The sequence below is a fragment of the Sus scrofa genome, chromosome 10 (genome assembly GCF_000003025.6).
Source record: "Sus scrofa isolate TJ Tabasco breed Duroc chromosome 10, Sscrofa11.1, whole genome shotgun sequence".
In the NCBI taxonomy this organism is placed as follows: Eukaryota; Metazoa; Chordata; class Mammalia; order Artiodactyla; family Suidae; genus Sus; species Sus scrofa.
In genome coordinates, this window is record NC_010452.4 from 38,438,599 (window position 1) to 38,465,295 (window position 26,697).

A 26,697-nucleotide genomic window follows, 5' to 3' on the forward strand; every position below is an offset into this window, starting at 1 on the left:
AGGTGGCGCAGCCGGTAGCCTCTCGCGCCCGGTCGCGCCCTGGAGGGTGGAGGTATGGGGCGCACCTGGGGGCGGGTGCAACAGGAGGGCGGGAGGCAGCAGACCCCGTTTCCCCGCCCGCCCTCCGCGGGCTTCCGGGGCTGGAATCCGCGTCAGACCCCTACCCGCGTCCTGACTTCTGGCCGGCTCCTCCCGCTCTCTTCCCGGGTAGGAACTAGAGTCCAGTCTCCACCCTGGGCTCCTGGGCCTTGATTTTAAAAGGTCTATCAATAAAGTCCATCTTCCTTCGGGGTTCGAGTGTGTCCGCCAACCCATCCCGCATCGCAGATGACTGCAGGGTGCGTGCTGTGCTGTGGGAGGCGGGAAGACAAAGTTTTACAAAAGTGCGCCTGGGCAGGGGGGCAATGTTTAGGGCGTCTTGATACTGAAGGAGGAGGCTCGGCTTGGGGCTGAGAAGGGGAACTCGGCCAGTTCGGGGACTGTGGACGCTTCGCAGAGGCACAGGGTGTGTAAAGGACGTACAAATCCTGCTGAATCCCTGGGCCAACAACTGTCAAACATCTGGAATCCAAGCCCCTCCTTTTCCCTGCACCGAAAACCCTTCAACTTTACTTTGATCGCTCCTCCTGCCTTTGGACCCTTCTCGAAGGGTAAAGGGCCGACCCCCGGCGCCAGGCGAGTGACCAGAGACCCCAAACTCCTCAAGATCCCCCTTCACCCACCTTCCCGACCCCTCCCGGACGTTTTCCCCGCAGGGACCACGCGACAGAGCCGATTGAGATCGTGGCGAATGGCCTTTTGTTTCTCCTCGTTTCCCCTATTGTTTGCCTTTCAAACATCTGGCCGGGCTAGGGAGAGAAGGAAGCCCCTCTCGTTCTCCTCCCCAGCTCCCCACGCCCGCCACCCGCCCAGCTAGAGCCCAGGAACCGCCTGGGGAAGGAGAGGAGCCCGACCCCAGCGGGGCCGCCCCACCCGGGCCTTGTGGTTAAAGGGCGGAGGGAAAGTTGTTCCTTCTCCGCCTCCTCGGCTGCTTGTGGCCCGGGGCGCATTTCTCAGATCTTATCCCGAGCGCACCGCGCTCTAAGAGCGCAGGTCGGGAGGGGTGCCGCTGCGTTCTACCCCAATCCGGGGAGACCTTTGGTGGGTTCCAGTGGATTCCAATCTCCACCTAAAGGCGTGTGGCTGGGCAGCTGCCAGGCGGTGGGACAGGATTGAGACACGTCTGGTAGGCACACAGCTCTAAGGCTCTGAGGCCCGCGAGTTTCCAAGGGCCGAAGGTCAGGGGAGTCGCCTTCAACAGAATGGAAACGGAAATAACCTAGGAAACCTCGAGACTTTGCCTAGAAATGGGAGTGAGGTGGCTCTCTCCAGAATGAACCTGGAATTCTGAGTTTGTGTAGGGCTCCATGTTTAAATCCCTGGTCCCCTCTCAGCATTTAGAGAATGCACATGCACAACCGGAGGACACAGCGCCAGCGCCTCTAGAGCGGTGTTCATCTTTCCAAGTTCCTGCCAATTGGTGTTTTGGAACTGCCCCCGAGTTCCGCTGTGAGTGTGCCCCTGAGAGTGCAAGTGGCCCGGTTTCTCAGCCTTTCCTAGTAAGTTGGATGCTTACACGTGGTGCTTATTCTTTGTAACTGTGAATAATTAAAGAACTAGGGCTTATGCCTGAAACTAATATAATATTATAAACCAGGTATACCTCGGGGGAGAAAAAAAAAAAAGCAACCTTGGGCAAAAGCAGAGTAGCCATTCTGAGAAGGCAGGGTTCCCAGATTGTGTCCAGAGAGTCGCTTAGCCTGTGAGGGAGATTGTGTCTGCACACCTGTTGGAATCTATACTGTGCAGGATTGTGGTCACATAGAGCGCTTTCTCCAGTAATTTCTGAATCTTTCCAGTAGGACCAACAGAAGAAAAAAAGCAAGATTTTTGAAGCACCAGAAGCTACTTTACAAACATTTCATTGTGAAAATGATCCCCAAGGAAGGATTCCTTTGAAGTTTAGCAGCAGGAGAAGAGCAAGAAGGACCTAGGTGGTTAAGAAGTATCCAAAGGCATCATTAACAAAGTGGAAGGGGAGTTCCCCTGCGGCACAGTGGGCTAAGGATCTGGTGTTGTCCTTAGCCCACTGTGCCAGAGCAGAGGCTCTGATTGCTACTGTGGCACAGGTTTGATCCTTGGCCCAGGAACTTGTGGGCAGGGCCCAAATAAAAGGTAAAAGGACAATGTCTCGCCCAGTCTGCCCCAGTAAGGAAAACAGGATAATGGTAGTGAAAGATAAGCTTGTACAGTTTCTTTATTTTAGAATTAAAAAAAAAAACAAAACTTCCCCATCGCTGTGGAAAAAATAGAAAATACAGAGGTGAAAATTAAAAGTGAATGGATATGATATGATAAACAAGACTTTACTGAAGAACCTTATCCAGTTATTTCCTTAGAATAAATTTCTGGAGATAGGATAGCTAATATCTAAAGAGTTAATGCGCTTTTTTTAGGATATTTAAAATTGCCATATTGTCCCACAGTAAACGTGTGTGGGAGTTCCCATCGTGGGGCAGCAGAAATGAATCTGACTAGGGAACCATGAAGTTATGGGTTCCATCCCTGACCCTGCTCAGTGGGTTGGGGATCCAGCGTTGCCGTGAGCTGTGGTGTAGGTCTCAGACACAGCTCAGATCCCGAGTTGCTTTAGCTGTGGCTGGCAGCTGCTCCGATTCGACCCCCAGCTGGGAACCTCCATATGCCACGGGTGAGGCCCTAAAAAGCAAAAAAAGAAAGAAAGAAACATGTGCCCGTTTAGCCTCTCTCATTAATACACAAGAGGATTTTTTTTCCCCTCTACCCTACACCCCACTGCTATTCTATATTATCAATTCTTTTTTTTTTTTAATCTCTGCCACACTGGTGGGAGGGGAGTATCTTATTTTCTTCTTTTGAATTTCTTTAATCACAAATGAGATTAAACATTTTACATATTGTCTGTTCGTATTTGTGTGATGATGCTGTGTTCTTCCCTATTTTTCAGTGAGTGTTCTCCTTTTTTCTGACTAGTGGTGCGCTTAATAAAAGCATCCTGTTATGACTTCTGCCCCTCCCGGTACAATCAGACAAACTTTATTGATTTTGAAGTGCCAATTCTCTTCCTTCTTGCATTGCAAACGTTTTGGCAAGATGACAACCACAAATGACTAAAGAAGCTGACGTGGTCCCAGTAGAATTATTAGGGAAACCACGTAAAGACATTGTTAGAGAAATTTGTGGAAAATATCAAGTGTTTACTTTCTGCTGAGTAGCTTGCCTGCCCCAGCTCCTTTATAGCTTGAAACGTTTTTTTAAAATTTAGAACTATTAATGAGTTATTTCTACTAAATGGATTATACTAACTCATTTTATTGTCTGATCCTTCCACTGATAACCAGTAGACCATGATCCACAACTAGTTCTTGTTCTTTTAAAACATTTTTTTCTAACTTTTGGACTGAATTTGCCTCAGTTTTATCATAAGACTTTCTCTGTTGGCTATACCATTTGAGCCCTGTGCTTGGATGAATATTGAATCGAAACAGTTTGAAAGCATGCTGTTAACGCAGCAGCAGGAGAGGTCTTCCAAAAGCTGAACCAGGAGCTGAACTGGGTCCATTTCATCTCTAACGTGCATTTGGGTAGCCACAATCTCTCTGTTAATTCTTTTTTTTTTCCTCTTTTATAAATCTGTTTTATTTACCTCAACACTTCTAATTTGGTACTTTTATTTATTTATTTATTTTTTAATATTTTTTTTTTAATTTTCCCACTGTACAGCAAGGGGGTCAGGTTATCCTTACATGTATACATTACAATTATATTTTTCCCCCACCCTTTCTTCTGTTGCAACATGAGTATCTAGACAAAGTTCTCAATGCTATTCAGCAGGATCTCCTTGTGAATCTATTCTAAGTTGTGTCTGATAAGCCCAAGCTCCCGATCCCTCCCACTCCCTCCCCCTCCCATCAGGCAGCCACAAGTCTCTTCTCCAAGTCCATGATTTTCTTTTCTGAGGAGATGTTCATTTGTGCTGGATATTAGATTCCAGTTATAAGTGATATCATATGGTATTTGTCTTTGTCTTTCTGGCTCATTTCACTCAGGATGAGATTCTCTAGCTCCATCCATGTTGCTGCAAATGGCATTATGTCATTCTTTTTTATGGCTGAGTAGTATTCCATTGTGTATATATACCACCTCTTCCGAATCCAATCATCTGTCGATGGACATTTGGGTTGTTTCCATGTCCTGGCTATTGTGAATAGTGCTGCAATGAACATGCGGGTGCACGTGTCTCTTTTAAGTAGAGTTTTGTCCGGATAGATGCCCAAGAGTGGGATTGCGGGGTCATATGGAAGTTTTATGTATAGATTTCTAAGGTATCTCCAAACTGTTCTCCATAGTGGCTGTACCAGTTTACATTCCCACCAACAGTGCAGGAGGGTTCCCTCTCTGTTAATTCTTGCTTGAAGGTAGATGATTCTGAAATGGGGTAGAGGACAAAGGAGGAGAAAGTTTATTTCAGCTTGAAGATGAATTAATACCAATGAAGGACCACATAAGAACATTTAAGCAGGAAGTTCATGTTGTGGCTCCATGTTAATGAGCCCAACTAGTATCTATGAGGATTCGGGTTTGATCCCAGGCCTTGCTCAGTGGGTTAAGGATCCGGTGTTGCTGTGAGCTGTGGTGTAGGTTGCAGATGTGACTTGGATCTGGTGTTTCTGTGGCTGTGGCATAGGCTGGTGGCTACAGCTCCGATTCGACCCCTAGCCTGGGAACCTCCATATGCTGCGGGTTCGGCCCTGAAAAGATATATGCACACACACAAAAAGACAAAAAGATAAAGTATAGGAGTTACCTCCATGGCTCAGTGAGTTAAGAATCTGACTGCAGTGGAGGGGAGGGTTTGATCTCTGGCCTGGTGCAGAGGGTTAAAAGTATTCCGAATTGCAGGTTGTAGATCTCAGCTGTGGCTCAGATTCAGTCCCTGGCCCAGGAACTTCCAAGAGTGGGGCCATAAAAAAATTTTTTTTAAGTATATTAAAGTGTCACTTTTTTTCTTTTTTTTTGGTCCCACTTATGGCATGTGGAAGTTGCTGGGTCAGTGATCAAACCTGCACCACAGCAATGATGGAGCCACTGCAGTGGCAATGCCAGATCCCTAACCTACTGAGCCACAAGGGAACTCCAAAGTGTCTTATATTATTTAGATGACTAGTTTACTTAATGAACAGAAAGTGGCCTTCTTTATTGAGAAAATCCAGGGTGAAATTCTTCCATAGTCTGACTGTATGCATTTCACTTTAGGCACAAAACGAAAAACAATGAAAGGCAAATACTGTATTTTTCTGTGGCTTTTCCATGCTTTTAGATGTAGAAATCTCATAATATGTACTAGGAATGAACCAGTGCTCTCTGCATTAAAATCCTAGCTCAAAGGTTGAATGAGAGCTTAATGGTCATCTATTTCACCCATCCAATATCACCATGAATCTTCACTCTCTTAAAATAATAAAATACCAATCTACACACTTTGTATCATTTCAAACAAACCAAGGTGAGAAGCAAATGGGCCAGAAATTTCAATCTTGTGTGTGTGTGTGTGTGTACAGAAACAAGGAGGGTTTTAACTCTGTAGGAGCTTGTATAAGCTCTTCATATGCTGAACTTTCCTAGAATAAACAACCTTGGCAATTAAGTCACTGAGGATAAGTCATGGAGGTGTTACATTTTGCAATATTCTCTAATCCAAATCTTCTAGCAGTCGGTTTGGTAGAGTTCAAAGGTGATGGAGCAAAGCAAGTACACAAGCCCAGAAGGAAAGAGGAACAGAGGGTAGAAGACGGAGCGAGAGTCCTCCTTTAAAACCCTCACCAGGGGGTGGTTGGCCTCACCCTTCTTCAGAGAGGTGAATGCAGCTGGTGTGGCAAGGCCACACCTCAGCAAGAGCGAACATTACACACGCACACCAGCACCAGTCCAGCCAAGGGGACGTTCTAGGACAGCACCATGATCCTGAAAAAGATGATGGAGGAGAAAGAGATGGGAAAGGAGATTTTGGAGAGAAATGGAATTTTAATTCTAAGCATATACCTTATTTCCTCCTGAGAAGTGCTGTAAATTTCTGAAAGAAGTAGAAACATCTTCTGATTTCCACCCGGACGATCTCCCAGGCACAATGACTGTGTTCCTTATCTTTGAGAAACTTGTCTATCCTGTTGAAATACCGCCTCAGTTCAAGGCTGTGCGAGGGGGGGACCGTCGCTCCCGAGGGTTTCCTCTCAACCTCGTCCATCTCTTTTATGTCTTCATTTTCTTCCTCTTCCTCCTGCAAGCATTGTTCCAGGACCTGCAACTGCTGGTCAAGTCCCATCTGGACTTGTCTGAGGAGTTTCTCTTCCCAAGTGGCTTTGAAGGTGTCCTGGGTGAAGATGTTGAAAGCCCGAATGGACATTTCATAGAAGGCTTCCTGGATGTCCCTTTTCAGAGGCTGCGTGTGTGATAGGATCTCTTGGGGCAACTCAAAAGCTTTGCTTTCTGTTAGACACTCTATGGGAAACGAATGGCTCATTCTGCTCAGAAGTCTCAGATTTTGCCAGGAGACTCTCCTCAGGTGAGCGTTCAACAGGTTACAGTCCTGAGAGACAATGCCCGTGACAAACAGACCCATGAGGCACGCCGGCCACAAACACTTTCGAATCACGTCGGGCTTGGCCCTCATTTTCACACACCCCGCCCCCAGCTAAAAAAATCCACGCGACCCGAGGTTGACAGTGATGTTTTAGGTCTTAAGTGTTCCTTCGTGTGCCTTTTATACACCTGAGTGCCTTCAGTGGGGAGGAGTCTTCTCATTCGTCATTTTTACGGTTCTCAGAGTTTCGGCCCCTTTCCTTTGCCTCTGAGGCTTTTTTTGACTTTGGGTGACTACGCTAACTTGGAAACGCTGTCTTTTGAGAAAAGTGAGCAAAGCATTACCGTTGTGTTATCTTAGATGCCCAAATGAGCCATCCTGGCACTATAGGATCATCAGAAGAAGACTGATGCAGGCTGAATTGGAAAGAATTGAAAGCTGTGACTCTATACATTTGCTCACTCACCCAACACTCTTACATAAGGAAGAGCAGTCCTCCAAGAAATTTTTTTTTTTGGTACCTGGCCCTATCACTAAAAATCTTCTCATTGAGTTAATCATAGACGGTGATCAAATGACTATGATTATTTGATTGCAAGGCCACTAGGACATAACATAGTTTAGTTTTTTTTTTTGGTGGTGTTGTTTTTGTTTTCCCAGGTTTGTTCAATTAAGCGTCTATATTTGGATATTTTCTGTTTTTATTTGATTTTTTTCGGGGGCCTCAAAAAAGATGAAAAACAGAGTTGGTCATTGAGCATGGCACTTACCACGTAGAAGACCAGGCCAGTATAGTTTTCTGTTGCCATCAGAAAATGTCAAAGTTCTCCAACTATTCTTTCCTTTAGTAAAACCCAAAACAGCTTACCATCCTCACCTAGCATCTTATATGCCTGTGATTTCTTTATTAGAAGTCCTCCAGGGAATTGTATATTGGGGAATATTTTTCTGCTTCATTCACATCTCTCTTACAGCATCATGCATTTTTTTAAAACTTTTTTTTTTTTGTCTTTTTAGGGCCACACCCACGGTATATGGAGGTTCCCAGGCTAGGAGTCCAATCGGAGCTGTAGCCACTGGCCTACACCACAGCCACAGCAATGCCAGATCTGAGCCATGTCTGCAACCTACATCAGAGCTCACGGCAACACTGAATCCTTAATCCACTGCGTGAGGCCAGGGATCAAACCCTTGTCCTCATGGAAACTAGTCAGATTTGTTTCCGCTGAGGCACGATGGGAACTCCTTTTTAAACTTTTAGATATGGTTTAGACTGTATTTTAAAACGTATGCTTAGCTATCTTTCCTTCTTGCTTAGAAGTTCTGTGCGCTGTCAAGATTTTTGTTTGTTCTTGCTTGTTTTTCCACTGAGGAGTTAGCAGGTGATCACCCATTTTAGCCAAAGGTAACTCACACCTGGACCAATATTACTGTGATAGTGATGGCTGTTCATCATTTATGGTTTTGACTCGTTTGACCAAACAGCATTCTTCCGGTTATGATAGAAGAGAATGGATTCCTTTCTCCAGGAACGTGAAATGGGATATCATTAAGCAGGGCTAGCCTAATGATCACCTTAAAAAAAGAAATGTATTAATTTTCAATAAAGTCATTTTAGTATGGTAAGCAATCACAGCTTCACAAATATGGCAGACTTCGGCTGGAAATTTGGCTAACAATGTTCTTGTCTAAATCAGTTGTCTATACCAAAGGCTAATTAGAGTCAACTGAGACTTCTTAAAATCCTGGCTTTTTGGACCGGTTTCCTATGAAAACTTCATACATATATTACTCTATATCCTCTTTCTGGATAAATTCTGATTTCACGGAGATATTTTGTGGGATGGCTAACTTAGAAAAGTATTTAGGAAAATGGTTCCTTTTATATATAAGATTATAGATTGACACAACCTTCATGGAGAGCAAGATGTATCAAAAGCCTTAAAAATGTATATAATCTTTGACTCAGCAATTCTCCCTTTAGGAATTTATCCCCAGGAAATAACAATGGATGTCTTTAAAGACTTAGCTCTCAGGAAGTTCATTACTGCCAAACACTGAAAACAATTTAAATGTTCAGCAGTAGGTACTCGGTTAAATAAACCATCAGTAGAAAAATTAGTCTGTGCAAGCATTAAAAATTATGCTGTAGAAAGGGATGAACAACAGGGTCCTACTGTCTAGCACAGAGGACTATATTCAATGTCCTAAGATAAACCACAATGGAAAAAAGATTTTAAAAAAGAATATGTGTGTGTGTGTGTGTGTGTGTGTGTGTGTGTGTATAACTGATTCACTTTGCTATATAGCAGAAATTAACACAACATTGTAAATCAACTATATTTCAATTTAAAAAATTATCCTGTGGACATATATTTCATTACTTGGATAGATACACTTTGTAGCTTCAAAATAAGATTTCACAGTAGTCTGATATCATATTTATTAAATATAAACATATACATATATGTACCAAAAAATCTAGAAGCGTAAATTCTACAAATATTGAGTCATTACCTCTGACTAGGAAAATAATGGGTGATTATTTTTGTATTTTAATTTACCTAGTTTTTTTTTTTTTGGGGGGGGTGGCCTCACTCACTGGTGACATGTGGAAGCTCCTGGGTTCAGGATTGAACCCCTGCCACAGCAGTGACCTGAGCCGCTGCAGTGAAAACGCCGGATCCTTGACCCACTGCACTACAAAGGAACTCTACCTAAATTTTTGAAGTTTTCTGTAGGCAGCAAGTATTTCTCATTTAATAAGGTAAACTCGTTTTCAAACAAAATATATTTAAAAAGAAGAGATATTATACACCTACAATAGGATCACTACTACTTTATAAACATTTCCATTCTAGGATTCTTTAAAAGGAGATGTGGGAGTTCCTATAGTGGCTCAGCGGTAGTGAACCCTACTAGAATCCATGAGGGAGGATGCGAGTTCAATTCCTGACCTTGTTCAGAGGGTTAAGGATCTGGTGTTGCTGTAAGCTGTGGTGTAGGTCACAGATACTGATCAGATCCTGCATGACTGTGGCCATGGTGTAGGCTGGCAGCTGCACCTCTGATCTGACCTCTAGCCTGGGAACTTCCATATGCTGCAGCTACGGCCCTAAAATGCAAAAAAAAAAAAAAAAAAAAAAAAAAGAAAAAAAAAAGAAAAAGAAAAAGAAAAGAAAAGAAAAAAAAAGGAGATGTGAATTTCCCTTGACATTCAGTTCTAATTCAGTTGATGTGAATAATGTAGAGTATATGGGAATTTAATGTAGTTTGTTACAACTTTTCCTTAAAATGTATATAGATATATTTATTATTATTTATACTCACACACATAGAGTTTATAAAATGCAAATTGCTTTTGAGGGCCAGACCCTCTTACCTACCTCTCAGAACTTCTTATACATACAGGTTCTTACATTATCCCAGTCAGAGTTGCTTGTTCCTCCTTTGGGCTTTTATAATGCTTTGTCCTCGATTTGGACTTTTTAAAGTAAATAATTATATAATCATTGATCTCCAATTTTTTTTTTTGGCTGCTCTGCCAAAGTTCCCAGGCCAAGGATCAGATCTAGGCCACAGCTGCACCCTAGATCCTTTAATCCGCTGTGCTAGGCTAGGGATAGAACCTGCATCCTGGCGCTGCAGAGATGCCACTGATTCCATTGCACCACAGTGGGAACTCCAATCTCGTAATTTTGTATTCTCTCCCACCCATAGTGCTCACCATACATCTTACTTATTTGAGATGGTCCATTCACACTAATCAAGCTAAGAGGTTGTTCAGTTGAACTTCTATGCTAGGAGGTTCTGCCCACGGGGCTGGAGGTGGCTGGAGAGTTGGCTGTGGTCAACCTCTTGAAGGTGCTTGAATTTTCCACTACGGACAGTTTTGTCATTTTATCCCCTTTCTTGTCATCGGGTATGGTATCCTTATTGATTCCTTGTGTTCTCAGCGTCTATCTCATGTCAGTCAGTGCCTGGGTCTTGAGGAGGGAGGGATAAGTATGGTCCATGATCTCAAGGAGTCCGCGACTGAGAAACAGGCATGTTCTGCATGTTTCAGGGGATCCCTAAGGGCTTCCCTATAGCGTGTACCTCATTCCTAACGTGCTATAGATGTTAACTGATGATGATGTTGACAGTATTCATGACAAAAAACGGAACATGACCGGCGTGCCTCTTGTCCCCTCTGCCACCATTAGAGTTGCCTGGTTGAGCAAATACAAATACAGAAGACCTGTGCAGTGTTTGGGATGTACTTGTACTAAAAAACATTATTGGAGTTCCCGTTGTGGTTTAGCGGAAACAAATCTGACCAAGATCTATGAGGACACGGGTTCAATCCCTGGCCTTGGTCAGTGGGTGAAGGATCTGGCGTTGCCCTGAGCTGTGGTGTAGGTCACAGACGCCGCTCGGATCCCAAGTGGCTGTGGCTGTGGCTGACAGCTGTAGCTCTGGTTAGACCTGTAGCTTGGGAATCTCCATATGCCATGAGTGCGGCCCTAAAAAGACGGAAAAAAAAAAAAAAAAAAAAAAAAAAGAAGAAGAAGAAGCATGCTTGGATGCACAGTGCTGATCACGCCTCTGTTCGGTAAAAGCTATATCATGGGACTCTATCTGAAAATATAATCAGTTGAAAAGAATGGCCGTGTGAGGAAATGTTTTTATTCTAGAATTTGTCTGTCGCAGCTGCCCAGACTGTCACTGTGGGCTCCATGTTCACACGGCCAGCAGTGTTCCCTGATATCCGGTCTTATTTCTTGAGGCCGTTGCTATGTGGTCAGGCTTTCCTTGGAGAGTGGGGCGGGGAAGCTGAGTAGCAAGGGCTGCCCTCTTGTCAGTGGAACTATGTGAAGTCCACGTGCAACCCAAAGGTAACAGTAATGGGCAAGACATACTTTGTTTGACAAAATGGAGATGAGGCATTTCAGTCTAGACAAGATAGCCATGACTCAGCTCATGGGCATTTGGCATCGTATGGCAGGATTTATTACTCTCTGAGAAAAGGCAAGTTTGGAACCCCGGGTGAGAGTAATATGTTGATCATCCAGGTTACTCAGTCCACAAAAGTACATCATTCCCTTTGTGGGCTCAGAAGGCGATGCAGCCCGGTAGGGGTTCAGAGGTGGAAGCCTTGTGTCCAGGCCTGGCAGTTTCTCCCACGTGGCCTGCAGACATTGGTCGCCAAAAAGCTGTGTGCAGCTCCTTTAGCCCAGACCAGCCCTGAAGCTGCAACCACGTGGGGTTTCACTCATTCCCACTACCTCCCACTTTGGGGTCTGCCTCTCCCCTAGTTCTTCTGTCCCTTTCTTGGTTGTTCTTTTCTTTTCTTTTCTTTTCTTTTTTTTCTTTTTAGGGCTGCACTCATGGCATATGGAGGTTCCCAGGCTAGGGGTCGAATTGGAGCTGTAGCCACTGGCCCACACCACAGCCACAGCAACGCAGGATCCAAGCCGCATCTGGGGCCTACACACAGCCCATGGCAACGCCGGATCCTTAACCCACTGAGCAAGGCCGGGGATTGAATCTGTGTCCTCGTGGATACCAGTCAGATTCGTTAACCGCTGAGCCACCACGGGAACGCCCTTGGTTGTTTTTTTCTTAATGATGTATCTGATGTAGAAATTTATAATGACTACACAAGTATATATGCGGATATGTCCATATTGTAAAAACTTCAACACTTGTAAAGTGAAAGCTTAGCTTGCCATCTCTGCCTTGCGTCCTGCCTCTCTTCTCCCCTGTGGTAACTACAGTTATCAGTTTGGTATGTCCATATTTGTATCTGTCTCCCCACTAAACACTAACTTCCGTGAGTGCATGTGCAACAGCTGACTTATTCACTGCTTGCTTGCTTGCTTGCTTGCTTGCTTTCTTGCTTCCTTCCTTCCTTCCTTTCTTTTTTTCTTTTTTTTTTTTTTGCCTTTTCTAGGGTCATACCCACGGCATATGGAGGTTCCTAGGCTAGGGGTCCAATCGGAGCTGTAGCTGCCAGCCTACACCACAGCCACAACAACACAGGATCTGAGCCATGTCTTCGACCTACACCACAACTCATAGCAATGCCTGCTCCTTAACCCACTGAGCGAGGCCAGGGATCGAACCTGCAACCTCAAGGTTCCTAGTCGGATTCATTAACCACTGAGCCACAAAGAGAACTCCCTCATTCTTTAAAAAAATTTTTTTTAAATAAAAGTATTGTTGATTTACACTGTTGTGTCAATTTCTGCTGTACAGCAAAGTGAGCCAGTCATATATGCATATGTGTGGTATAGATAGATAGATAGAGCTATATATTCTTTTTCTCCTGTTATCTTCCATCATGTTCTATCACTAGAGATTGGATATAGTTCCCTGTGCTATACAGCAGGACTTCATTCTTTATCCATTTTAAACGTAATAGTTTGCATCTACTAACCCCAAATTCCCTGTCCATCTGAGTCTCGCACCTTCCCTCTTGGCAGCCACAAGTCTGTTCTCTATGTCTGTGAGTCTGTTTCTGTTCTGGAAATAGGCTTGTTTGTGCCATATATTAGATTCCACACATAAGTGATATCGTATAGTGTTTGTCTTTCTCTTTCTGACTTACTTCACTTAGTATTGCATCCATGTTGTTGCAAATGGCATTATTTCATTCTTTTTTTATGGATGAGTAGCATTCCATTGTGTATATGTACCATATCTTCTTGGACATCTGTCCTTGGACATTTGGGTTGTTTCCGTTTCTTGGCTATTGTGAATAGTGCTGCTATGAACATAGGGGTGCATGTATCTTTATGAATTGTACCTTTGTCCAGAGTGGGATTGCTGAGTCATGTGGTAGTTCTAGCTGCTCATTCTTGAATGCCCTCGGGACCCACAGAGATGGAGAGACACCTGGACCACTTCCATGGATAATATGTGGTGTGGGAGTAGGAGGACTTGTACGTATTTTTAGAAGTTGCCGAAACAGGGTTATAAAAATTGTGGTAGGCTTTGAAGTTTAAGTCTGGACATGTATCCCTTTGACTATATGTATGATATCATTTGGATATAATTTTAAAAATCTACATTATAAACCCTTTGAGAATACGAAGCCCAGGATCAACGGCTCACCAGATCTTGATCAAATAGATCCTGGTGCTTTTCTTTGTCTTCTTCTTCTTTTTTTTTTTTTTTTTTTTTTTTTGCTTTTTAGGTCTGCACCTGTGGTGTATGGAAGTTCCCAGGTTAGGGGTCGAAGCAGAGCTGCAGTTGCCAGCCTACACCACAGCCACAGTGACACAGGATCCAAGCCACATCTGTGACCTACACAGCTCACAGCAACACCTGATCCTTAACCCACTGAGTGAGGCCAGGGATTGACCCTCACTGGTCAGATCTGTAACCCACTGAGCTGCAACGGGAACTCCCTAGGTGCTTTTCACAACACCCTGCACATAGTAGGTACGAAATAATTTGTGGGATGACCGAAAGAAGACAATGAAGCCATGTCTCCATGACAAGAAAGTGATTTGGTGGTTTAGTTCTTACGGTGTAGGGACATGGGGAAGGCAAAGCCAGGTGCTGGGAAGACTTGAGACGTTCACAGAATGGCAGCTCAGGCATTGGTCCAGTGTCCCCCGCCTACTCCCATCGCTTTGTCTTTGGGATTCCCCCAGGCTGGTGAGGTCATGAGCTCTGTCACACATCTACTCTGGTGGTGTCGCATAGTTCTGTGTGGTTTGGTTGACTCATACATCTTCCCTTCCCCTCCCCTCCAGACAGAGCTGTGTGTCTTACCCAGTTTTGCATGCTTGGCACCTCTTAGATAAAGACATCAAATGTTTGTTGACTCAAAGACTGCCAAGTGGTTTTTTTTTAATGCTTCTCAAGTTCAGGTGTTAACCTGTGCTGACAACACTGCTGAGAGGTTCCAGGATCATCCGTTCCCTCTCCCCTGCCCTGAATGTGGCCACCTCTTTGTCGTAGGTGCACCCAGGAACGTCATTCTATCCTATCAGCCTGAGGGAGGCTCTTTGGACAGACTTATCCCTGGTTCTCTTTAGAGCCCAGCTTCAGATGATGCACATAGGACCTTCCTACACAGAAAGAATTTGAGCTTTTAGAAAATGATCCCTGGAGTTCCTGTCGTGGCGCAGTGGAAACGAATCCGACTAGGAGTCTTGAGGTTGCATTTTTGATCCCTGGCCTTGCTCAGTGGGTTAAGGATCCAGCATTGCCATGAACTGTGGTATAGGTGGCAGACGTGGCTTGGCTCTGGCATTGCTGTGGCTCTGGTGTAGGCCGGCAGCAACAGCTCTGATGAGACCCCTAGCCTGGGAACCTCCATATGCCGCAGATGCGACTCTGAAAAGACAAAAGATGAAAAAAAAAAAAAAAAGAAAAAGAAAATGATCCCTGATAAAAAGAAATGTGACATACACGGCGGAGTGAGTATTTAAGTAAATAAATATGCACCGTTAGGAAAACCTACCTTCAGTGTGGGGATTACCAGAACAGCTTCCACCTGAATCCTTGTTCCACTGTTGTTTCTCTTGGTCTGTTTGAATCCCAGTGGGGCTTTTGCTTCTGAGATGGGGGTGAGCATTTCAGATGAGAGAGGTTGCCTTCCAGAAGACCCTTCCCCTTTGCCTACTGAGTAGATATGGATTTCTTCCCAGATCATTGCCCAGTAGGCCTGTAGTCTGGAAAAAGAGCAAGAGGAAAGTGAGTGATGGACAGAGTTGTCCTCTTGTCTTGGATAAATATTTTAAAAGGAATTGCCATGGTAGAGATGAGGGCAGTGTCATCTTTTTTTTTTTTTTGTCTTTTTGTCTTTTTGCCTTTTCTAGGGCCGCTCCCGTGGTATATGGAGATTCCCAGGCTAGGGGTTGAATTGGAGCTGTAGCCACTTGCCTTCGCCACAGCCACAGCCATGTGGGATCCGAGCCACATCTGCGACCTACACCACAGCTCACGCAATGTCGGATCCTTAACCCACTGAGCAAGGCCAGGGACCGAACCTGCGACCTCATGGTTCCTAGTCGGATTCTAATACCACTGAGCCATAACAGGAACTCCCGGTGTCTTCTTTTAATTACTGTCGGTTTGCATGTGGTCATGAGGTTTCCTGACATTTATGAAGAACAAAAAAAGGCGTTATGGAGACATGTAAGTGGGATTTTGTTCAGCTGACAGAAGATTCCCATGCCCCAAATTTTAGGCTTGTTTTTTCTTTGTGTCTGAGCAATACCTGGCTTTGAGGATGATGTCTGGAATAATCTACTAGAGTCATGGAGAGTGGGGAGGAGGTTCTTTTCTTGTTGACAAGACCCCGGCCCCTAAGTAGCCTGGGAAGTGCAGACTCTAAATCACAGAAGGTAGTCTTAGAAGGACAAGACTATTAAGGTAAGACTATTATGGTTAGAGAAGTGACTTGCCCAAAGTCACAGAACCACCTGGGGGCAAAGTCAGGCTGGGACCTGAGTCCTCTGACCTCAAGGCCATCCATGTGGGTCTTTCACGCATAAGTGGAAAACTCCCTTTGCTCTGCCTCCACTGAGAGGAGCAGCGTGCCTGCAGCCAAAAGAAAGTGGATTCTGCAGTCTAGCTCTGCTTTGAGGCCAGCCAAGGATGCCATAACTCAAGCTCTTTCTGGTACATCACAAGGGCTTTTCCACTCTGTGAGGTAGGCATAAGGAAAGGAAGAAAGCACGAGCTGTCAGACACTCCTACTATTTCTACAGAGATATTGAGAATTCTACAAATAAGGACTGTTAGGTTTCTCAGATTCTTAGGTCAGTTCAGAACTAAAGTGGTTGCCCTAGAGAAACCTGAAATGGGTTTCCTGAGAGATTTCTCCCATGTCTAATATTAATTTATTTATGGATTCATTTCGTTCTTTTTTTTTTTCCATCACATTTCCATTGCTTAGCACATAGCATGTGCTCAATAAATACGTATTGAACAATTAGGTACGTGTTTCACTATTTCATCTTAGGAGTACACTTTAATTTACATTGAATTACAGATGTGTTCAATAACTCTTCCTTTTGGTAGAACTGTGTAACGTTGAGCGAGTCCCTTAAACTTTGTGCACTTTATCTGTAAATAGGGATAATAAGAGTCCCAACCCCAAAGGGTAATTGGGGTAAATTGATAATTTTCTAAATTGCTAGTTGAAAATTGCTAATACCAGTGCCTGGTACATAGGAAGTGGTCAATACTGGTAGTTATCATAGTCATCCTTGTCATTGGTGTCCTCGTAGTTGTCGTCGTCGTCATCATCATCATGTGTTGCTTAGCGTGTAAATACCATGCCAAATTTTGAGAATACAAGAGTAGGAAAGATATGCACAGTCCCTATCCTTGCAGAGCTTCCTGGAAGCAGTGATATCTGAGCTGAGTCTTGAAAGGCAAGAGCTGATGGGAGTTTGAATTAAGACAGTGATAGTTGGTCTGGAGAAGAAGGGAATTAACTAGGAGGTAAGATGGGCAGGTCTTGGTGGTTGATTTGTAATGAGAGGGTAAGAAAGAGGAAATAGACCACGGAGGAACCCCGTTTTTTAGCTGGGTATGTGAAGGTGCCACTGACAAAGAGGTATCATCCGGGAGAAGGAGGACGCTTAGGGGAGCATCTGTGAGTTCTATTATAGATGGCTTGCTTTGAGTTGTCTGAGGGATAGCCAAGTGGAGATATCCATTCGGTGGTAGGATATATGGGTCTGGATGAGGGCTGGAGAATGATCCATGTGGGAGGGAGATATTTGAACATATCAGTAGAAACTGTGAGTGATAATTAAACCCCAAAGCTAGTAGATGCAACCTATCACATTTGGTGTGGATAAGCAATGAGATCCTGCTGTGTAGCACAGGGAACAATTTCTAGTCACTTGTGATGGAACATGATGGAGGATAATGTGAGAAAAAAAAGTATATATGTATGTATGACTGGGTCATGTCGCTGTACAGGAGAAATTGACAGAACATTGTAAATCAACTATAATAAAAAATTTAAAAAACGTAAGAATCAGTTGGTCCGTCTGTCTAAAGAGAACATGGAGAGAGAGGATAGAAAGTGTGCTCCAATGTCAGAACCTGAGTAATCGCCTTCATTCTTCACTTAAAGAGTAGGCAGTGGAAGAGGAGACTGAGGAGGATGGTCAAAGTGGCATGAGGAGAATGAGAATGGAGTATTTTGTCTTTTCTTTTCTTTTTTATTTTTTTGCCATCTCTTGGGCCGCTCCCGCAGCATATGGAGGTTCCCAGGCTAGGTATCGAATTGGATCTGTAGCTGCCAGCCTACACCAGAGCCACAGCAACACGGGATCCAAGCCACATCTCCGACCTACACCACAGCTCACGGCAACGCTGGATCCTTAAACCACTGAGCAAAGCCAGAGATCGAACCCGCAACCTCATGGTTCCTAGTCGGATTCGTTAACCACCGAGCCATGACGGGAACTCCGAGAATGGAGTATTTTGACTCTGTCTGCCTCTTTGCCTAGATAACTGCTCATAATCCTTTCAACACAGCCTAAGACAGCCTTTCCCAACTAAATTCTAGGGCATTGTTAATCTAGACCTCACCCCATTGCATAGCTACTGGAAGCTCAGAGAGGGGAATAAATTCACCTAAGCTTAAAATCAAAACCTCCCCTCCATTCCCCTCCTTTGTGCTCCTTTAGCATAAGCCTCTCATGAAACATGCCAGGTGAGTTCTTGGCAGATACCAACTGGATTGAAAGTTGGGTTGGTTATTTCACTTTTGCCATTCAAGGCTACAGGAGCAGGGGGATATAGTCATTTCCTAGGACTGTTGTCCTATGTTTCCATGAGCAACATGACTAAAAATAACAGGAATTTCTATCGTTATGGTTTTAGAGTCTGTGTTCCCTCCAACCATCTCGGAAGAATCTGTCCTTGCCTCCTCTAGCTTCTGGTTATTGCTGGAAATCCTTGGTGTTCTGCGGCTTGTAGATGCTTCATTCCTGTCTCTGCCTCCCTGGTCCCATGATGTTCTTCATGTTTTTGTACATCCCTGTGTCTTCCAGACCTTGCCTTTAGATATTCTTTGGTGACAGTCTGCATAGTTTTTGTTTGTTTTGATTTTTAGGGCACCCACAGCACATGGAAGTTTCAAGGTAGGGGTTGAATCGGAGCTACAGCTGCCCACTTACGTCACAGCCACAGCAACACGGGATCTGAGCCTCGACTGTGACCTACGCCACAGCTTCAGACAACGCCAGATCCTTAACCCACTGAGTGAGGCCAGGGATCGAACTTGCATCCTCATGGATAGTAATCAGTTTCATTACTGCTGAGTCACGAAGGGAACTCCCTGCATAGTTATTAATAATAATGTAGGATACTATTTATATGGATAGGAATCAGTTTCGTTACTGCTGAGACATGAAGGGAACTCCCTGCATAGTTATTAATAATAATGAAGGATACTGTTTATTTAGCAGTGACTAAGTACCAGCTCTTTATATAAATGATCTTTAATTCTCATAGCCACTACACAACTTAGATGTTATTATCCTTAATTTAAAGAGGAGGAAATGCAAGCTTGGAAGCATTAGATGACTTGCCCAAGATCACATATGTAGAAATCCGGAGTTCTTGTCCTGGCTCAGTGGAAACTAGCATCCATGAGGACTCAGGTGTGATCCCGGGCCTCACTCGGTGGGTTAAGGATCTGGCATTGCCATGGGCTGTGGTGTCGGTCGCAGACGCAGCTCAGATCCTGCGTGGCTGTGGCTGTGGCGTGGGCCAGCAGCTACAGCTCCTATTCGACCCCTAGCCTGGGAACGTCCATATGCTGTGGGTGTGGCCCTAAAAAAAAAAAAAAAGAAAAGAAAAGAAAAAGAAATCCACAGAATTACGATTCAAACTCAGATCTGTCTGAGGCCACATTGTATTTTTACAAGATCTAGGGTTGTAAAAGGTCTGGTGTAAAATCCAACGTGCGTGTGTATAGCCATTGCATTCCCAAAAGGATTTGAAAGAGTCTATATATATATGTATATATATAATACAAGAGATAAAAGATGGTTGAAGAAATCAGCGTTGAGGGAAATGAGAACAAAAGCACAAAATAAAGTTGGGGGAATGGCTTGAACACAAGAGTCCCTGTCATAGGGTCCAGTATCATTATGGCAGGGGGTTGCAAGTCTGTTCCTGGGCTTTCTAGAAGCAAAGCGGAATTATGACCTGTTAAAGTAATCACAGTATCCAAAAGAAAACTAGCAACAAAGTTAAATCTGCAGTAGAACCAAGGGTTTTCTTGGTCCTTAGTCTGGGGGAGTTTCTCCAGGGGACCTTCTAGAAGAGAGTGCTCTGTGATTTCCTGGGCAAAGACCCCAGCAATTTCCTTACAGAAGTAACCATTACCACCATCACCCCCGCATGCGTGACTGCATCTTGGACCCTTGCTCTGCGTAGGCAGATGTCACATGGCCATGGTGCAGTTCCTTGGCAGGCTTTCTGCAGGGGCTTGTTGAGTTCTCGCATGTCCAGCCGCAGAAAGGAGTTCCTCAGTTCTGGGTTGGGATAGTGTCTCTTCGTCATGGCCCACAGTGGGGAAAAGTGTAGTCAGACGTGTTGGCATGCTCAGGGCATTCAGTGTGGAGAGACTGCCCAGGCCTTTCCAGGGTCCCTGCCCAGATCCAATGCTGCATTTCTTATGATAAATACAGAGGAACTTTGGAGAAAACCGTTTGTAGGCACGACTCTTCTCCATTAAGTCAGAACTGGGAAAACGAGCTATTTTCTAGGATTGACCCAGTGCCATCAATAAAAGTCGAGTATGTGCTAGGTTTCCACATAGTCGTAGGCTTGATTTGCTGTGTTCCTCTAAGGGCAATAGTCTGAAATATGGCAATCCAAGCAAGCAGGATGTGGGTTTTACTCTCTATTGAGGGGACTTTTTTTTTTTTTTTTTTTTGGTAAGGGCTGCATCTGTGGCATATGGAGGTTCTCAGGCTAGGGGTCTAATCGTAGCTTTAGCTGCCAGCCTACACCACAGCCACAGCAATGCCAGATCCAAGCCATGTCTGTGACCTACACCACAGCTCACAGCAATGCCAGATCCTTAACCCACTGAGCAAGGCCAGGGATCAAACCTGCATCCTCATGAATGCTAGTCAGATTTGTTTCCGCTGAGCCATGACAGGAACTCCAAGGGAACTTTTTTCTCTCTTGAAAGAGCTTTTTCATAAGTTGGCTAGCTTAAAATTCAAAGCAAGGATAGCCTTGTGTTTCCAATTCAGATAATTAAATATTAAAACAACCTCTTGGGACTATTAATTTTGCAGACTCAAGTATTTTCTTTTTCTTTTTTTTTGGCTGTGCCCATAACATACAGAAGTTCCTGGCCCAGGGATTGAACCCAAGCCACAACAGTGACCCAAGCCATAGCAGTGGTAATGCTAGGTCCTTATCCTGCTGAGCCACTAGGGCATTTCAACTCAAGCATTTTTTTTTTAAATTTAAGAATAGAACTCAGATGTGGATGGCCTCTTTATATTTCTAGGAGAGATGCATTTAAGAGAAGGTGGCACTGCCCTATAGCCATCCCCCAGGAAGAGTGCAGTAATACTCACTGGCAAATGTGATAACCTAGTTTCTCATGCATGGATGGTCCATGGGACAAAGAATCTGTTGCCTATGGTTTTATCCACCTATCCATTCATTTCTTTAACCATCCATTCATTCATTCATCTCTGAGGGTATGATACCTGAAAAAAGAGAGTAAAAATGAAAAAGAGGTAAAGAAGTTCATGTCATTTTAGAGCGTCCGGATTTTCAGACAATAAAGAATAATATTTCATGGAGTTCCTGCTGTAGCTCAGCAAGTTAAGGACCCAATGTTGTCTCCATGAGGATGCCGGCCTCGCTCAGTGGGTTAAGGAGTCTTTGTTGCTGCAAGCTGCAGCGTAGGTCACAGATGCACCTAGGATCCGGCGTTCTGAGGCTTAGGGCGGCAGCTGCAGCTCGGATTCTGCCCTTAGCCTGGGAACTTCCATATTCCGTGGGTGTGGCCATAAAAAGAAAAAAAATAAAATTTCAGAGTGTTATACGTGTTATTACGGAAATGAACAGGGCAAGAGGGTAATTGGGGAAATGATGACTGAATTGAGACTTGAAGGATGAAAAAAATTGAGCTGTGTAAAGAGCTGGAAGGAGAGCATTTCAGGGAGTGAGGACATTGCGTTCAAAAGCTCTGATGAAGAAGAAGAGCTTGAGCTCTTCAAGGAACGTGAAAACACAAAGGAAAAGGGAAGGGGGAGATTGGTCCTAGCATACGTTGGGATTGGGTCAGGCGGGCAGGCCATGATGGAGTTCCAGTTGTATTCCAAGACTAGGGAAGAGACATGAACAAATTTTAAACCAGAGAGTGGTGTGATGTGACTTGCATTTTAAAGAAATCACTCTGGGGACTCCTTGGAGGAAACAGTTCAGAGAAGGGGCAAGAATGGAAGCAGGGAGCCCAGCTGGAGAGTGGATATTTCCGCAGGCCAGGTTCTTCCAGGTGGAAGCAGTGGAGATGGAGAGAATAAGATGATTTGAGAGATGTTTTTAGTAGGTTGCTTATGATGCATTTGGGTCCAGGTTAACATCTGTGATCACCAAAGGCAGTTTTCCAGAAATGCCATTGATAATCCATTTGATTATAAGGTCCTTACTGAATTCACAGATAGTATTTTGATAACCAGTAAGTAATCTCATTTGGCATTACATCTTTAACTGGATGGCTTCAAACTGGGGTAGGTCCCTTTTACTTCTCACAACAAAATAAATAATTTACTTACTTATTTAGCTTGGGTTGGGATTGAAGCTTGAATTTCCCAGGTTTAGCTTGAGGCTTAAGTTTCTAAGACTGTCCCCTGATAACAGAGAACAAATGCATATGCCTGTACATTTTAACATTTTAAAATAAAATAGTGTGCTTCATGAACAGTTTAAACCATGGATTACTGTCTGTGGCCAAATTATAATGGAATATAGTCAATGCAATCATAAAATTCTCAAGTTAAGAAAGAGATTCTAATCTGTCAGTTGCTAAATGCAGATAAAAGCCTACAGCTAACAACTCCCCAATCTCTCCAATTTGATTTTTTTTTAAGTGTCAGAGGAGTTTCTGCTGTGGGACGGTGAGTTAAGAACCCAACTGCAGCAGCTCAGGTCTCTGTGGAGGTGCAGGTTCATCCTCAGCCTGGGAACTTCCACGTGCTGTGGTTGCAGCCATTAAAAAAAAAAAAAATCCTCAAAAGTGTCTAACTGTCAGAAATGTCAGTCTGGGAGTTCCCATTGTGGCGCAGTGGAAACGAATCTGACTAGTATCCATGAGGATGTGGGTTCGATCCCTGGCCTCTCTCAGTGGGTTAGGGATCTGGTGTTACCACAAGCTGTGGTGTAGGTCACAGATGTGGCTCAGGTCCCATTTGCTGTGGCTTTGGCATAGACTGGCAGCTGTAGCTCTGATTAGCCTGGGAACCCTCATATGCTGTGGGTGTGGCCCTAAAAAGCAAAAAAAAAAAAAAAAAAAAGAAAAAGAAAGAAAAAAGAAAATGTCAGTCTTTACTAATTGCTCTGACACAAAGTATACTCACTGAAACAGGTATTTGAGAGGCTGGGTTAAGATGTTCTTTTTGCTAAAGTTAAGCAATGGCAGGCTTTTCTCATGACACAGAGACAATTTTAAATGAAATGACTATTTCATGTTTCAAGGTTTTCAACAACATTTTTCTTAAATTTTTGACATCTCTGATGATTTACCTAGAGTAGAAGCTAGGGGCTACAATGTTGTCTTAGTTCTAGATTATATAGGTTTTTTTATTGGAGAGTTAAGTTTTATTTGGGGCAAAATTAGGAGTTAAGCCTGCAAGACAGCCTCTCAGGTCACCCTGAAAACCTGCTCCCTATTTAGTTATCTTATGAGCTACTCTCTGATTTGGCACACAATGATTAGATGCGTTATTTTACATAATGTGTCACTATTTCATAATTTCCACAAAAATCCTAGGATTTCCTGATGCTCAGAGGCCAGCTACTGTAATAAACACATCCACAAACACAGAAGGGCTCAAAGATGATAGAAGTGTCTCTCATTCAGGTCAAGTTTGGGAAGGAGCTACTTGAGCTGTGGTTGGCTTTCTTCCAAGCAGTGATCAGGGATCAGATACTTTGCATCTTTGGCTCTGCCAACTTCCATGTGGCTTCCAAGGCTTCAGAGCTTATCTTCATTGAACTGGGGCACCATGGTCAGAGCTGGAGGGATGTGCATAGAAGCATTATATGGGTTAATCTTTGAAGGCCACACATCATTTCTGGTTACATCTCATTGGCAGGAACTTAGTCACATAGTCACAGCTAAGGGCAAGGGGTGCCAGGAAATTCAGTCCAGCCAAGTGCCCAGGAAGAAGAGGGACTACTTTGATGAACAGCTAGCCCATCTCTGCCCTGCTCCTGATGCATTTGGAGGAAGTCTAGCAATCAGAATGTGTTGGCACTGGTATGAGTTTGCTTAGGGATTGGGCTGGTATAATGGGACACAATGTAGATAACCAATAAAGATTTTTTTTTTCTTTTTACAGCTGCAACTGCAGCATATGGAAGTTCCTGGGCTAGTGGTCATATTGGAGCTGCAGCTGAGGCCTATGCCACAGCCATAGCAACACCGGATCTTGGCCACATCTGCAACCTACACCATAGCTTGCTGCAACACTGGATCCTTAACCAACTGAGTGAGGCCAGGGATTGAACTTGCATCCTCATGGACTCAATGTTGGGTTCTTAACCCACTAAGCCACGATGGGAACTCCCAATAAGAATTTTTTAAAAATTCACTTGAAGAGAATTGGCATTGTCAGCCACAGACAGCTTTCTAGTGAGGTTATTTATTTATTTTCTGAAAGGTAGAAGAAGAGGTACTGTTGAAATAAAAGATTTTCGTTTTTCTCCCAAGGGCTATACAAAGAAGAAGAGAAATGACTAATTTTTGTCTTAAAAAAATGCATGTCCTCCTTATGAGAAATCTATTCTAGCAAAAAAGTACTGTCATTTGACTTCTCTAAAAAATCAGAACCGTGGAAGTTATTTCCCACGGAGACCTACAAGGAGAAGACAGTGCATCGGTACTATCCACAGCTAATATTGTACTGGGCATTAAGCGTGACTTAAGCATGGTATTGCCAAGTTTGCCTGCGTTATTTCACTTTTTTTTTTTTTGTCTTTTCTGGGGCTGCACCCGCAGCACATGGGGCTCCCAGGCTAGGGGTTGAATTGGAGCTGTAGCCGCCAGCTTATGCCAGAGCCACAGCAATGCCAGATCTGTGCTGCACCTACACCACAGCTCACAGAAACACCAGATCCTCAACCCAGGGATTGAACCCGCAACCTCATGGTTCCTAGTTGGATTCTGTTAACCCCTGAGCCACGACGGGAACTCCTTTTTTAATTTTAATTTTTATATTTTGCATTATTTCACTTTAATACCAATAGAACCCTATGAGATCCCATTTTACAGTTTTGAGGAACCAAAGCTGCCGAAAGTCATATAACTGGCAGAGGCCACACAAAACTAAGGTCTGCCTGATTTTCTGTTAAACTGTATTTAAGTGAAAATAAGGATCTGGAGTATACCATGTTTTTCTTTATTTTTTTAAGTAGAGAAGAAAATGTGTCACCTAAGAACATCATAGCCATACCCTCTCAAAGACTTTTTTGAGAAAAGATTTTTAAAGTCTCTTGATTTCTGACGAAATAAGTTGAATGCACTCAGGTCCCCTTTCCTGCTGGTGGTGGGCAAGACCCTTTCCCTCTCCATGTGGTCAGTATAGATGCTGGAAGCTGTTTATGGAGTCCCTGCAGCTTGACTGGACAGAGGGGGCCAGGCAGATATGATTGCAGGGTGTGGTGGGAATTCATTTCTGGCTTCTGTGGCAGAAGGAGGAAAAAGCACTGGGCTGGGGGGGGGTTGGAGGGGTTGGGGGGGGTGGGACCCTGCAAGGTCTCTGCACTGCCACAGATGGAGGAGCATCCGGGAGCTATGCCAGGTCAACTTGGCTTCTAGTTCAAGTCATCTTGGGGGTCCTGATGCAGAGACAGGCTGTGTGCTGGACCTAAAGCATCCTGCAGTTGGGGCTGGAGGGGCTAGAGTAATTTCAACACAGCATCTTCAGGTGCAAAAAGTTCGCAGATCAGTTTCCCCAAAGTTGGTTCCATGAAACACTAATTTTGCAAGAAGTTCCATGAAAGAATATTTTTGAGTTCAAGAAATTTAGAAAATTTTGTATGTTCACTGTCGACTCACAGTGTTCATTACCTTATAAAAAGCCTCTCAAATCTTCCAGCAGGACACCTGTTAAACTTGTTTAACCGATGATGTAACTAACTTATTTGACTACATTTTAAAAAAATCACCCTTATTAATATCCTGAGGAACCAGTGTTTAGGGGAATATACTTGGTGAAACATTGGCCTAAAAAGGCCATAAAAAGAAGATAATGTTAGAAAATATGTAAATCTAATACTCAGATTCCATTGGAACATTATATCTGTGCAGGTTTATGAATTTACTCTTCTATTAGGCAACATAGACGGCAACAATGATTGCATCATAAGCCCAGTGTTTTATTTGGTTTTAAGCAGAAGTATGAAAAACCTGTATCTTTTATATTGTCAGATATCTTTTGCCCTTCTTTTTTTTATTTCTTCCCCCTTCTCTTTTTCTCTTGCCACATAAATTTCTTGCTGTCATCAAGTAAGTCACTTGAGATTGTCATGTTTGTTTTTGTTTTTGTTTTATTTTTTCAGAAGATGTGTTAAAATCTCCTTGAAGGGAAAATAAAGGTATTAGTAAAGCATATTGTCACTGAAAGGTGTTACATAAATTTATTGGGCTCATAATTTTATTTGATGTTTCTTTATATTTGGGGAACTTGAAATATATCCTCCCTCCCTTCCTTCCTTCCTTCCTGACTGCCTGCCTGTAGGAAATATATGCTGATTCTAAGGTTTGGCATTAGAACTACAAAACTCAGTATCTCCTAATGTGTGTGTATATTTAT

General features: G+C 43.7%; 2 protein-coding genes across 4 annotated transcripts in view; one reads left to right on the forward strand and one right to left on the reverse strand.

Moving 5' to 3' along the window:
• MOB3B (MOB kinase activator 3B) overlaps positions 1 to 26,697 on the forward strand; it is a 256,735-nt gene that overhangs the window by 666 nt on the left and 229,372 nt on the right. Inside the window, exon 1 of one of the 3 annotated variants that reach the window (XM_013980202.2) lies at positions 39 to 1,598. The exons of the other annotated variants lie outside the window; for them this stretch is intronic. The gene's annotated coding sequence lies outside the window, so the exon portion shown is untranslated. Of the gene's footprint in view, positions 1 to 38; positions 1,599 to 26,697 lie in introns of those variants that run through there. 3 annotated transcript variants of the gene reach the window in all.
• IFNK (interferon kappa) lies at positions 6,122 to 6,748 on the reverse strand. The gene has a single exon (NM_001164857.1). The coding sequence runs from the start codon at positions 6,746 to 6,748 to the stop codon at positions 6,122 to 6,124; it is 627 nt and encodes a 208-aa protein (NP_001158329.1).

What these genes read in the sequence shown, in the direction of transcription:
- IFNK (NM_001164857.1), bottom strand. Translation starts at nt 6,748, where the DNA reads ATGAGGGCCAAGCCCGACGTGATTCGAAAGTGTTTGTGGCCGGCGTGC.